At 58.3% G+C, this 13632-nt stretch overlaps 2 protein-coding genes across 8 annotated transcripts in view; one reads left to right on the top strand and one right to left on the bottom strand.

The window, feature by feature from the left end:
• The window catches only part of LRSAM1 (leucine rich repeat and sterile alpha motif containing 1), a 39456-nt gene extending 30168 nt beyond the window's left edge, over nucleotides 1-9288 (top strand). For 4 of the 6 annotated variants that reach the window (XM_047829924.1, XM_047829928.1, XM_047829923.1 and 1 more), the window contains 6 exons: nucleotides 780-875; nucleotides 2824-2922; nucleotides 3968-4099; nucleotides 5219-5300; nucleotides 7440-7588; nucleotides 8535-9288. In XM_047829924.1, coding sequence (XP_047685880.1) covers nucleotides 780-875; nucleotides 2824-2922; nucleotides 3968-4099; nucleotides 5219-5300; nucleotides 7440-7588; nucleotides 8535-8660 — 684 coding nt within the window. In that variant the 3' untranslated portion in view covers nucleotides 8661-9288. The remainder of the gene's footprint in view (nucleotides 1-779; nucleotides 876-2823; nucleotides 2923-3967; nucleotides 4100-5218; nucleotides 5301-7439; nucleotides 7589-8534) is intronic. The other 2 variants (XM_047829925.1, XM_047829926.1) reach the window with 2 other exon arrangements.
• Nucleotides 9289-10925: 1637 nt separating this feature from the next.
• The window catches only part of NIBAN2 (niban apoptosis regulator 2), a 53483-nt gene continuing 50776 nt past the window's right edge, over nucleotides 10926-13632 (bottom strand). For both annotated transcript variants that reach the window (XM_047829922.1, XM_047829921.1), the window contains 2 exons: nucleotides 13412-13523; nucleotides 10926-12999 (listed from right to left, as the gene is read on the bottom strand). In XM_047829922.1, the coding sequence (XP_047685878.1) occupies nucleotides 12416-12999; nucleotides 13412-13523 (696 nt within the window). In that variant the 3' untranslated portion in view covers nucleotides 10926-12415. The remainder of the gene's footprint in view (nucleotides 13000-13411; nucleotides 13524-13632) is intronic.

Here is a 13632-nt window from a genome sequence, read left to right as displayed (position 1 = left end):
CAAGGTCTATAGTCCTGGTCTGTGGGCTGCCACAGGTGTGCCGTGTGACCTTAGGTCACCTCCCCTCTTAGGCCTTTGTTTCTCCCCTCCGTAAAATGAAATAATCTTCAGGCCCAGCCTGCGTCACAGGGCCACCCCACGGGGGTGAGCTCACCAACGCAAGGCCCTTTGGGAGCCTTGCCGTGGCCCTCAGAGAGGAGGGGGTTGGGGTAGCTCTCAGAGAAGACACAGCCACCGTACTTGGCAGGTACCCATGTCTCCTGGCCGTTCGAGCTTGTGGGGCTCCCATCTGGGGGGGCCTCCATGGGTTTCCAAGAGTAAGAAACAAGTGGAACAGAGACGCAGACGAGGGCTTCACTCCAGTTTGCATGTGCCTCCATCTGTGTGAGAGCCTTCCAGACTCCTACGGGGATACACCCCAACCTGCCCTGCTTGTGCTTCTGCCCACATGCCCTGCCTGTAGTCCGTGAGACTGCAGTCACACACCTGTGGCTTATCATTTCCTTTGTTTGATGTTTCTTACCATTCCACTGTCGTCAGTCACTAGATCCCATGCCTGGCCTGACCCCCCACGGGGAGAAGATGGGGAGGGGATGCCCAGACAGAGGGGCCCTTTGGCTGTGTCCCCCAGCGCTCAACCTAACTGAGTTGGGCCCACTGTGGGGTCCCTGCTGCCGGGCTTGGAAAAGGCAGGGAGGGGTGGGACTTGCCACTCCCTGGGGACTCTGGGCGCCGAGCTATGCACTTCCAGCGGCACTGGGCCTGCTCTTGTGTTGCAGGAGATGATCTCAGAGCAGCGCTGGGCCCTGAGCTCCCTGCTCCAGCAGCTGCTCAAGGAGAAGACGCAGCGGGAGGAAGAGCTCCGGGAAATCCTGGTGCGCTCGGCTTCTGCGTCCCGGTCACACATGGGTTCGCTTTCCCTAAACACACTTGCCATTCTTAGAAGCGCTTTTGTTCAAGTAATAGTGGCTCATCAGAGAAAAAATGGAACGTACAGAGGAAAAGAATCTCTCTCCCGAGAGTTCTCGAATGCTAACATTTGAATGTGTGTTTTCTAAACACTGCGATGCAGTGTTTATAAGCTGTGCGTGGATGTTCTGTGTAAGCCTCAGATGGAGCACATCCCTTTAGAACTAGCTTCTCTGCGTCTGTTCTCTTCGTGTCTCTGAAATGTCCTCTGCGCTCTCCCAGGCTGCGTTTGGATGGGCCATCGTAGCCTCTTGCCCAGAATTCACACTACTTCCAGTTTTTCACTTTTCTGAGCAGTGCTGTCTTTGTAGCTAAGTATTGACAATGGCCGTGAGTATTCATTCAAGGCAGATGCCCAGGAGGGGACTTTCTGTGTCCAGGGCAGGCTGTTTAATAAGCTTTTGACAGGAGATACCCAGCTGTCCCCTGTACCCAAATGGGTTTGAGGCTGGCACATTGTCAGAGTGGCAGAGCCCCATTTAGGGGTGGCAAGTTGGAGTCATTTTCACCAGACCCTGTGGGCATCTGAGTGGTGGAGACGGAGGCCAGGCCCGCCAGCTGGGGCTCAGAGACTCGGTTGCTCCTATGGTGTCCTCGCTGCTCCAGACATCCTCTGAGCTCCTGTGGGCAGAGCCCCTGCAGAGTGCAGGGAAGAGGGAGACCAGCTTCCACAGCCCCCCACCAGCCCTTGTGATGTGCTGAGACCAGTCAGAAGCTGCCTGTTCCTCACCATCCCCTACTGCCATGGCCTGCAAGTTGCATTAACGTGTGAACAGTGCGTTAGCCTCATGCAGCAGCTGCCATGCGCTCTGGTCCTGTGCCCCTGCCCTCGAGGGGCCTCAGAGGATTCCCCATCCAGGGAAGGAAGAACCACCTCAGCAGATGGTGACTGTCAGGTTCATGGGCTCCAGAAGAGTGCTGTGGCTGCAGCCCAGGGAGGGTAGGGACCAGCAGAGGGGAGCAGCTCCACAAGGTCTGGGAGGGACCACCAAAGGACAGCCAGGCCCCCCCAAGGGATGGGGGAAATGCCTGTGTTGAAGTCCTGCAGCCCACATCTTATTTGGTCCCCACCGTGTGGCCACAGTCTTGGCTCCTGGCTGGCTTGCTCAGAGTACAAGTCTTAAGGCAAAACAGACTTGTGTCCAAGTCCTGGCCCTGACCACGGACGGGCAGCTTTTACCTGAGCAGGTTCCTGGTCACTCTGAACCTCCCTTTCCTCACCTGTGCAGTTACACCCCCCCACACACACCAGAGCTGTGCAAATTAAGGAAAATGGCATCTCGGTGCATAGTGGGGTCTGGCACGCAGCACTCTGAAAACGTTCGCTGCTGCTGTTAGTATCCTTTGTTCACAGCCCTGGCCCCAGCGCCTAGAACCATGCGTGGTCTAGAACAATACTCGGTGACTGCTTGTTCATGGAGGAATGAAGGAACCTGTTTCAGTACCTTTTCTAATTCTTTAGCTTTGTCAGAAGGGTGAAGCCCACTCTAGAAGCTCATATTGTCCTTAGAATCCTATTTGTCTCCCTGCCTGTCACAAGCTCCTGAGCCCAAGTAGGGGGCCTGCAGAGCGTGGTGCCAGGTGTCTGCAGCCCAGATTCAGGCCCCGCCCCCAGATGGTCCCTGGCTGAGGTTGCTCACAGCAGAAACGGGGGTAGAGGGATAGAGGGACTTCCTGCCTTTCCCGTTCAGTAGTTTAAACAGTGAGGCCATGGTGGGTGGGAACATCGTTTGTAAGTTACCAAACACCGCCCCACTCCCTGCACCTGTCCAGAGCATCATTTACTGTTGCCACAGTCATTAGACTTTTTATTTACTGGTTTATAGCTGATGGTACTTGTTTTGTCCCTGGCAGACAGAGTTAGAAGCCAAAAGTGAAACCAGGCAGGAAAATTACTGGCTGATTCAGTATCAACGGCTTTTGAACCAGAAACCCTTGTCCTTGAAGCTGCAGGTAAGGGCTGCTGGCACCCACCCTTCCCGAGAGCCCTCCTGTGCCTTGGTGATATCTGGGTTCTTGATCTTTCTAGTTTATTTCTGTTCATATTTCTGGAGACAAGTGTGCTAAGCCCTGGAGGGACAGAAAAGAGAGGACGGGTGCATTCATCTGGTCAGAGGCCAACACAGGTGGGCCACAGGAGCTGCCTACAGACACCTGCCGTGGGCGGGACGGAGATGCCCCCCAACACACACACACACTGGTTTTTTTTTTTTTTTAAATTTTTTTTTTTCAATGTTTATTTATTTTTGAGACAGAGAGAGACAGAGCGTGAATGGGGGAGGGGCAGAGAGAGAGGGAGACACAGAATCGGAAACAGGCTCCAGGCTCTGAGCTGTCAGCACAGAGCCTGATGCGGGGCTCGAACCCACGAACCGAGAGATCATGACCTGAGCCGAAGTCGGACGCTTAACCGACTGAGCCACCCAGGCGCCCCGACACACTGGTTTTTGTTGGGGCGCCTGGGTGGCTCAGTCGGTTAAGCGGCTTACTTCGGCTCAGGTCATGATCTCGCGGTTCGTGAGTTCGAGCCCCGCGTCGGGCTCTGTGCTGATAGCTCGCAGCCTGGAGCCTGTTTCCGATTCTGTGGCTCCCTCTCTCTGACCCTCCCCCATTCATGCTCTGTCTCTCTCTGTCTCAAAAATAGATAAACGTTAAAAAAAAAAAATTAAAAAAAAAAAACAATGGGCAGTTCGCCAGGCGTGTACCTAATAGATCATCTCCGTGTTTCTAGACAACTGCATAGCATTTAGTATCTGGATGAACCCTTGTTATTTTAAACAGCCCCCTCTTGATAGGTACTTGATTGCTCACCATGTTCCCATTTCCAGATAGAGTGGCAGTGAGCTTCCTAGTACCTTTCTCTCTACTTCCGTATGCATTTTTGTAGGAAAGATGCCAAGGAAACCCATCCTAAGTACATCCGGAGCCTTTGTTTGCCATTGTAAGTAACGAGGTCTCGTTTGCCTGCGCTCAGCTTCCCCGTGGGTCTGTCCTGCAGGAAGAAGGCATGGAGCGCCAGCTGGCGGCCCTCCTGGTGGATCTGTCGGCTGAACACTACCTGCCCATCTTTGCCCACCACCGCATCTCCCTGGACACGCTGAGCCGGATGAGCCCTGGGGACCTGGCCAAGGTGGGAAGCAGCAGCCCCCCAGGGGAGGTTGAGGGGTGAACTGGGCCGCTGTCCGATCCGCCGAGAGTCGACTTACTCTGGTGGGGTTCTTGGTGAGGTCTGCCGTTACCCAGTGGTCCAGGGTCCGCTTGCTTCCAGGTGGCCAGAACACCTACCCCATCGGTCCCTAACCCCCTGCGTGTGCCCTGCACGCCATCTGCCTAAGAAAATCCAGGGATGTGAGTTCTGACCCCAGGCTGCCCCACCCGCTCAGATTGGACCTTCACGTTGTGGGCCCAAGACAAGTACTTGGAGGTCTGCTCCAGCCCTGGCCCACGCCGTGGTGTTGCAGACGTGGCACGGCAGCACTTCCTGAACCTGCTTGCTTCTGGGTAGAGCTGAGCACCTTGCGTTACTTCATTTACTCTTCAAATGAGCCAAATAATGATGGCCCACATCTCTAGCGCTTGCCTGCGCCGGGTGCTATTCTAAGTGCTTCTCGAGTGCTAGCACCTTGAACCCTCCCAACAACCCAGGCAGAAGGGTATTCTCATCCCTGTCATTTTTCAGATGAGGAAGCTGAGACACAGCAAGGTGATAACTTGCCCAAGGTCACACAGCGGAGTTAGGACTGGAACGTGAGTGGTCTGGTGCCAGAGTCCATGCCGTTTACCACTCTGCTGCTGTGTCACCTGTCCCTTGGCCCAGAAACCGAGGCTCTGGAGGGCTGCACGGGGGCTCTGCCACCCAAGGGACCATGTGGTTCCAGCGCTCGGCCTTGGCGTGAACCGCCTGGCCCTTCCCGTGAACTCTGATCCTGGATCCTGTCTTACTGGTTGTCGTGGGGTTGACATGCGGTCATGCAGGTGAAGGAGTCCCTTCCTCGGCGCAGGGGAAGCACGTGCTAAACTGTAGCTGTTACTAGTGTCAGTTTCCTTTGGGGCCTCTGTTTCTCTCCCTGCCACCTGGTCATCTTCATAGCTGTGGTGCTGCACTGCCTCATGTTCACCCTGGGGCGCAGGCCTCCATGTGTCCAGCGGAAGGTGCCAGAAGCCATGAGGCAGTCCTGATGGCTCTGTACTGTGTAGCGAGCTCTCACGCAGCCCAGGCCATAACTTGCTTTTCCTTGAACTGGCTCAGGTGGGCGTCTCGGAAGCCGGCCTGCAGCACGAGATCCTGCGGAGAGTCCGGGAGCTGTTGGGTGCGGCCAGGATCCAGCCAGGTACCAACGCCAGGACACCTCCTGAGCAGAGGCCCCCACCTTACTTGTGGACTGTGGCTCGGGGCATCCCCTGTTTACATTTCAGGATGAGAACTGAGGGCCGGTCCTAGCCCCTGCCAGTCCTTAAGATTCCCTCCCAAAGGAACAGGATTTACAAACGGGAAAAACGGGCCACAAAAATGGGGGAACAAAGAAGCTTCCTTGCAGAAGAGGCCCTCGTGGTTCCCTGTCCTAGAACCTTCCCTAAAGCTATTCTACAAACACAGGGAACCACACACCCAGATCCTTGCAGTAGAGGGAGAAACCAGCCCTAGCCAGTGCCTGACACTGTGCCTCGGGCAGGCCTGTGGTTGGACGTGGAACAAGGTTCGTGGTGACCTGTGAAAGGGGTAAAGGCAGGTCATAAAGCCACTCCAGCTGCGCCTGGAGGCCCGGATAAGGTAGGTGCTGTGGCTGCCGTAGGAGTAGGTGGGCGTCGGGGATCCCCTGTGTCCGAGCATAATCCGGGTACGAGGCGTTTGTCAACCACTTTACAGGTACCGTGTCATGGCACCTCTGGCAGGTGGGTGCTGCTGTTCCTTTCATTTGAGAGATGAGGGAATGAATGGAGGCGGAGAGGGGCTAATGTGTCTGCTGTAACCTCACACAGCTGGCAAGTGTATGTAAACCTCAGTACAGCTGAGCTTTACTGCCTCCCTCGAGAAGAGGCCGAGGGGCCTTGGCAAGGGAAGCGGGCCTGCACAAGGATGAAGGCAGGGGGCGAGCCCGTGGCACTGCCAGCCTCAGGCAGGGTCTGTTCAGGGGAGAGACTAAAGGTGGGGTGGCCAGACCAGATTGCAGGGGCGAGGCAGGAGCTCTGCTGCCGGCAGGGAGGAGGCCCTGGGTCCCCAGGTGTCTGGGCCAGTGGCAGCGCCATGATGTCCTCGGGCTCCAGCTCTCTAGCCAGTTTTATTCCAGAGACACTGACCCAACCTAACCAAGTCCCTAAACTCACAGTCCTTTAATTAGACACCTTCCTCCCCTTGCAGATGTTTTCCAACCCTGATCCCTCCTGCTGTCAGACTGGAGGTCAGGTTAAGTTTGACATCAGGAGTTGGGGTCTCCTCATCCTACCCCCCCCCCAACAAAGATTCCCTTCACTCTGAGCCCCTCCCCCTCCTGACACCTGCCTCCCACAGTCCCCCACCATCCCCAGGGCGGCTTCCTGACTGTGTCCACCTGCAGGGAAGGCTGGGTGGGATGGTTTCCTCTCAGCAGCAGAAGGGGCAGGAGACCTTCAGCCACTTTCCTGACATTCTCTTACTGCTCCCAGAACTTGGCAGGTGTCCCATTACATATAGAAGAGCCCCTTGACGGTGATGGTTTGGGGGCACCATGGTACCTTTAGAGAGCCTAGTGTTGTCACAGCCTTAAAAAATGTATATTGAGATGTTTCCAATTATAAAAACTTCTCCTTCAAACCATAGGGTAGATGGAAAAATGTGAGCCGTGATCAGGATGGGCGTCAGGGCTGCCGAAGACTCGGGGATGGGGGTGTACTTTGCATGATATGAAAGAGACTGCATTTTGTAAGGGCTGATTCTGGTGTCCTGCCTGTTGGGACCCCGGTGGGGGATGCTGGCCCTAGGGCAGAGGAGGGGCAAGGGTGGAGGGGGACAGCCTTGGGGGCTTCTCCTTCCTGTCCCTACTTCCTGGTGACCTGAGGGCAGCGGCCCATCCTGTCTCCTGGAGGAGGGGCTGAGAGCATTGCCCCATCCACTGCAGAGTCCCTAACCGAGAACTCCTACACCACGGCTCTACCACCAGATGGCTCTGTGGTCTTGGACAAGTGGCTGTCCTTCCCTGAAAGGGACAAGCCCTCTTGCAGGGTGCCCATGAAGTATCCGGGGAATGGTCAGGGGTCAGAGGCCCCAGATAACCAGCACTGTGACCATCCCTGCCAGCCTCCCTGCACTCCTGCCTTACAGAGGAGGGAATGAGGCTCAGAAGAGTTAAGGGGGCCCTTACCCCTACCGTGAGATCAAAGTGCCCCTCCTGAGCTCACTGTCCACTCGTGGCAGGCAGAGCCAGGGGACCCCCTGTGGGGTTGGGATCACTGGGCTATGACACTGGCTCAGCCTATCCCTCTGGTCCTCACAGAGCCACTGAACCCACCCAAGGGTGAGGTCCCTGGGGCCATGGAGGTGCCCACTGCCCCCGAGGAGCTGCCTGAGTCCGTGAGCCCATCTGCTCCCCCGGCAGAGCTGGAGGTGCAGACTTCAGAGTGCGTCGTGTGCCTGGAACAAGAGGTGAGTCTGGGGCAGCAGCCCCTCCCCCCACGCATCAGCCGGGCCGGCACCCATCCTGAGCCTTTCCAGACTCGTGTTCTTTCTAGACACTTCTCTTCATTGGTAGAAGTGTATTGTATTCATTAGAAACTTTGGGAAATCCAGGAAAGCAAAAAATACAGGAAATTACTGTGATCCTATGACCCAAATATGAGCATTTTCTGGGGTTTATTTTCTTTTTTTGAAAGAGGGGGCTTTTCCCCCCCTACTTAAGAAAAATTTCCCATGTCCTTAAATACTAACAGCACAATTTTCTCTGAAGAGGCTTTTAAAAAGCTGTCTTTAAAAATCTATAACAAATTAATGCTTATTGTAAAAATTAACATAGCGTATAAAATCTCCCCTCCCTCCGCCGTGCGATCCTACTTAAAAGAAGCAACCATGTTAGCAGTTGAATTACTCCACGGTCTTTACAGACCGGGAATGGCATGATGTGTAGGGAGGTGTTGGTGATAAATGGAACCAAACCCCTGCTTTTGGGCCCCATGTTTCTTCCTGCAAACTCTGCTGTACCAAATAGCCTTGAACGGAGTTGATTATTTCCTCAGGATAAATCCTAAAAAGAGGAAATGCCAAAGCAAAGCGCAAGCGTGCTTACGAGGCTTCCGCTCCATGCTGTTGGGAGTAGTTTGTAGACCGAGGGGCTGATCAGGATACAAAAAGGCAACAATTAAGACAGTCTGCGCGTCCAAGGGGCAGGGCTGGTGAGACGCCGTGTGGCCTCCTGTGTAGCTGTCGGAGGGCACGGACGGTCCAGGATTGGTGGTGGGTGATGACCACCATCACGTGGTGCTATCGGGTGGTATCAGATGCTTCTGGTAAAGGACGGCGGGGTGGGGCGGGGGGAGGTTGCCCAGCCTCCAGGAACAGGCGGGGCAGGACCCAGACGCTCCCCCTCCCTCCTCAGGCCCAGATGATCTTCCTCAATTGCGGCCACGTCTGCTGCTGCCAGCAGTGCTGCCAGCCGCTGCGCACCTGCCCGCTGTGCCGCCAGGAGATCGTGCAGCGCCTCCGCATCTACCACAGCGGCTGAGCCGCCGCCTGCTCCGGACAGACCCGTGCAGCTCCCCTCTGCCCTGGGCCCTCGTCTCACAGCCTGGAGGTGCCCCCCGCCTTGCCCTGCCCTGCCCCTCCACGCACACCGGGGCCGGAGGGCGGCGGAGCGTTCCAGACCCTGACGCGGTGTGAACGCGGTGGAGGAAGGGAGGACTCGCGGCCCGAGGACAGGGTCTGGGGTTTGGAGAAGCCTCCGTCTGAGCAGGAGACTGCGTGTCCTGGCCTCTGCGCTTGCCAGCCCTCTGTGCCGGTCCCCGCCCCTCCAGGAGCCCCAGGGTCCTGGGCAGGAGGGTCCTTGGCAGGGTAACTTGGACAGCGCCGTCCCTCGCGGTGGGTGCTGGGAGCGAAGGAGGGCCCCGACCCAGAAGTGGGGGAGGCGGGGGGTAGAACTGGTGTGTGGTGTAACCGCGGATCACTCTGGGCCGTCCTCAGGTTGTCCAGTGTAGGCCTTGTGCCACAAGTGACATTGGTCCCTCCTCGCCTCCCCCTCTGGGTCCCCCTGCTGTCCAGATGTGCACCTCCTAGCTACCCCCACCCCATCTCACAGGCAGGCAACCAGCTTGCAGACCCAAAGCAGGAATGTCAATAAATCCCCCTCCAGCCTGCTCCTTCCGTGTCATCACTGGGGCCCCCAGGAGCCCGGGGAGGGGAGGGGGCGGGCTTTACCTCAGTCAGGCAAAAGGAGGGAGGAGGTACAGGCATTCTCAAATGCAAAGTTAAACAAAATTCCCCTCATTACAGGTGGACAGACTGGGCTCAGAAGGGCACAGGGAGGGTCAGCCGGAGCAGGTTGGCGGGGCAGCGGTGGGGGGCTGGGGGGGAACAGGGGCATAAGAGAGTGGAGGCAGAGGCTGCTGAATGCCCAGTGCCTGGCAGCTGGGACGGGGCAGTGCTGGGTCTGGAGCCTGCCAGAGGTTTGATTTACAAACCCGTGCAGTTGTGCAAGTTGTTAATTGTACAATTTTAGGAGCCATGTACCTGTACTTGCTGTAGAGCTGCACATTTATTGTGCATTTTCCGGTAGATGGTTTTGAACCGAGGACAACTTTCTTTGAGCTAGAGGTGGGTCTGATTAGGGTACCTGGGCTCTGCCTCCAGCTACCCCTAACCCTGGCCGGCCTTCCAAGACTCCTTTCCCCACGCATTAAGCGTGGGACACGATGGGGCCCAGATGCAGGCCAGTGGCCACCAGGGGGCACCCAGCTGCAATCCTGGAAGCCCTGAGGTGGCAGAGCCCTGTCTCCCCTAGGCCTGTTTCCCTGCCTTATTAGGTCCTGTGGACTGAAACAGGATAGGACGAAGCCCCCTGTGAGTTCTGTTTTCCAGGCAAGAGCTGGGGCCTCCTCCCATACCCTATCCCCTCCCACCCAGGACCTGGGGAGCTTTGGTGGCTCCCTCTGCCCCAGACTTGGGCTCACCTTGGCCAAGAGGGGAGACTGAGACCTGGGTGGGCCGGGCTACTTAGGGCACAGTGTTTTCTGAACCACCTGGACCCCTCACTAGGCCCTGGGAGAAAGGAATTTTAGGACCGCCCCCTCCTGCTGTTATAGATGAGGAGCCTGAGGCTGAGTGCGGTGCCTTGCCAAGGACAACAGCAAGACTGCACTTGAATCTCTGGTCGCTGCCCCCATAGTCCCTGCTGTTTCTCACCCCAGCCCCGTTGACCAGCCCTCAGCCACAGACCGCCGTGGACAGGCTGGCACCAGGGAAGCCAGGGGGTGTGTCCCGTGCTCCATAACCTCCACCAAGGGTTCATACCTTCCTGGGCCTCAGTTTACATGGTGGTGAAATGGTAATGAGGACACCCCCCTCCTGGAGTGGCTCTGGGGCTCCTGGTCCTGCACAGAAAGCGCACATACCACAGTAAGTGCTCGGTAAAGGCTGTGTGAAGATCTTGAGGACCAACACTGCTGTTTGGATCTGTGGATCCAGCTTGAGCCCAGGGGCCAACCCCCACTGTGCACGCCCCAGGGCCACATGACCTGCAAGCTGCTGCCATCCCCCTTGGCCTCACCATCGCCAGGGGCTACCCGAGGAACACCCTGCACCGATCTGGCTCAGAGAGCCGAGCTGCCGACAGGCCAGTCACCTACGTGCCCTGCACGCCTTCTCTTGGGGCCGGTTTCCTCTAAGATGGGGTAACACAGGCACTCGGACTGAGCCCAGAAAGCCAGGGCGCACTCCTGCTGTGGGACAGGCCCAGCCCCGGTCTCCTCCCGCCGGCACCACGCACACAGGCCACTGGCTTTAAATCATTTATTGATTAGTAAAGCTTAACCAGTTTGCATAATATTTTCAGTACAATATCTGGGAATGACGATTGAGAAAACCCCAAGGCACTAGAGGAGAGCATCTGAACACATGAACGAGATGGCAGAAGGTTAGTGAGGCACTGGAGAGTCCGGCTGGGGGGACCAAGGGGGCCCTGAGCACCAGCCACCACTGTATGTCCCATGGGTCTGAAGCCCCTGCCCTAGGAAGGGGACGGAGGGTGCGGGGCGGAGGAGGGCGCTGGGGCGGACAGGAAGTCCTGGTCCCTGGGGACAGGGCTGCCAGGGTGGAGCTACCTCGGCTAGACCTTCACCCCCAGGAACAAGCTGCTGTGGAAGGAACGCATCTGAGAAGGGAATTTTCAGGGTGAGGTGACTTGGAGGCAGCAACGGCCAAGCCACAGCCTGACCCCAAATCCTCAGAGGGGACACCGGCAGCGCCTTGGGGAGCTGTACTCAGCTCCCCTGGTGGACAGTGTGTACCTTGGGGGTGGCCCACAGATAATCTCCACCCCCACCCCGCAGACCCCATTTCCGAGCACACGGCCACGCTCCCCTCCATCCCACCCTGCAGCATGTGGCCGAGACAGGCACGGGGGACAGAGGGACTCCGGGATGCTGGCTGCCAACAGGCAGGAGATAGGCTAAGTGCCGGGGGTGGGGGTGGGGGGGTGCAGAAGCCTGCTCCACTTCCAGCAGCCTTCCCTCTGCCGCCTCAGCCTGCCTTGAAGACACTCCCAGCAATACTTCCCCACCGACCCCCTCTTCCCTCCCTTGAGACACTTCCTCTCCACAGACCAGCACATTCTGGGCCTTTCTCATTCCAATCCAAGCCACCTCACCCCTCCTCCTCCATGAGGCATCCCCCTCAACCCAGCAGCCCCAGCCTGGCTACAGCCGGACGACCCCTCCTTGCACCTCCCCTCACCCAGAGCAGGGAAAACAAGGCCCGTGTCCCCTCCCAGACTGGCCTCTCGGGGCCCAGCCTGGATTGAGGAGGACACTGGGGCCCCCAGTGCTCCCTGGTCCTGGTTCTGATAAAGCCCTTGGTGAGAAGGGAGAGAAGCCAGTGGCCAAGTAACACAACAAGCAACCACTCTGCCTCCATCTTTCTGAGAAGGCTGGCAAGACCCGGGAGGAAAACCGAGGCCATAAAAGGCCGGAGAGGAGGACCCAGGGAATTGGTGATCACTGGGTACACCTCAGCCCCTCGGCTGTGCCCAGCTTCCAGCACAAGCAGGAAGCCCAAGATCGTGCCACAGAAGAGAAAACAGGAGCAAAGTGTGACCAAACCCAATAAAGTGACTCAGGTGGGCCACCCCTGCCCAGCCCCAGAGGTGCCACAATGGCCCCACTGACCTCCACCCCAAGGCACAGACTTGGGGCTCCCCGCCTAGAGCCAAGCCTGCCTGTGCCTTGGAGGGGGTGACCCACGTCCAGCAGAAGCTCAGGGGCGACCGGCCTAGAACTCAGTCTGTACCCCTGCGCTGTCCTCGGTGGTGGTGTGGATGGGGGGGCGGCCACCAGGGCTGGATACCTGCTCCCCAGTCTCCTGGTCACTAGGTTTGGGGGGCTCAAGGTCCGCAGCTTTTCCAGGAGGGGGTTGCCGAAGGGGCGAGGCTGGCGGCGAGGAGGCCTCAGGGGCTGCCACGGGCTGGGGGCTCTCTTGGGAGGGGGCCCCGTTGAGCAGAGGGCCAGCCGGCGGGGGGCTCTCAGCCCGCAGATCCCGGGCCAGCAGACCGCGCAGCTCGGTGACACTGTCCGGGGACGCAGGTGATAGTGGCTCCGAGCCAGCCTCAAAAGGCAGCCCTGCCTCCTCGTCCTGGACCACGGACACCACCTGCTTGGCACGCCGTCGCTTTTCCGAGAGCGGGGCTGCTTCCGGGACGCTGGGGCTGCCACTGTCCCCACCACTGCCACCATACTCCTCACCCCAGTCGATGGGTGCACCCTCCGCCAGCAGGTGCAAGTTGGGGTCACTATTGTGCATGACCATGCTGTCCCGGTACAGGTTGTGTTTCCTCTGCACAGCGGCCTCCTTCACAGCTGCGGAGCCCAAGAGGGGGGTCGGGACATTTACCACGGGTTCCACGGCCGCCGCCACCACCCCCTACACTGTGCCCAAATATGACCCACGTCATCCCCTCCAGGCCTCCCGACAGCCAGACCTGGGGTCATGATTGGGAACTGCCCCCCCCACCCGGCCAGGCCTCACTGCTGGCGAGGAGTAGTGGTTACCGGGCTGGTAACCACCGTGTCAGCCTGTCCCTCGTACCAAAGACCTGAGAGGACACTAAGGCCCAGAGAAGCAAGTCTACCCTCCTACGTCCCCACCGCGTGCCTGACCCCACCCCCAGGCCTGTCTCGCCATCTTTGCAGGAAGACCTCTCAGCAGCCCTGTCTACCGGCCCCCGGGCAGTGACGGTCCCCACCCGGCACGGCGCCAGCCCTCCCATACCCTGCAGGATGTCCTTCATCACCGTCTGCAACACCACCTCCTCGTACGTGTTCTCCACTAGGATGAACCTGGCAAAGTCCTCGAAGATCAGCTCCTGGAACCGGGGCAGCTCCTGCGGCGGCGGGGTGGGCAGGGACAGAGCGGGGGGTGGTCAGGCCCGCCCTGGGCTCGGGGACCGCGGAGGGGGCTGTGCTCGGGGGGCCGCAGCAGGCTTGGCCGGG

Source organism: Prionailurus viverrinus, chromosome D4, assembly GCF_022837055.1.
Source record: "Prionailurus viverrinus isolate Anna chromosome D4, UM_Priviv_1.0, whole genome shotgun sequence".
NCBI classification, from domain to species: domain Eukaryota; kingdom Metazoa; phylum Chordata; class Mammalia; order Carnivora; family Felidae; genus Prionailurus; species Prionailurus viverrinus.
The sequence above is the reverse complement of the archived record's forward strand: the minus strand, read 5'-3'. Positions and strand labels throughout refer to the sequence as shown.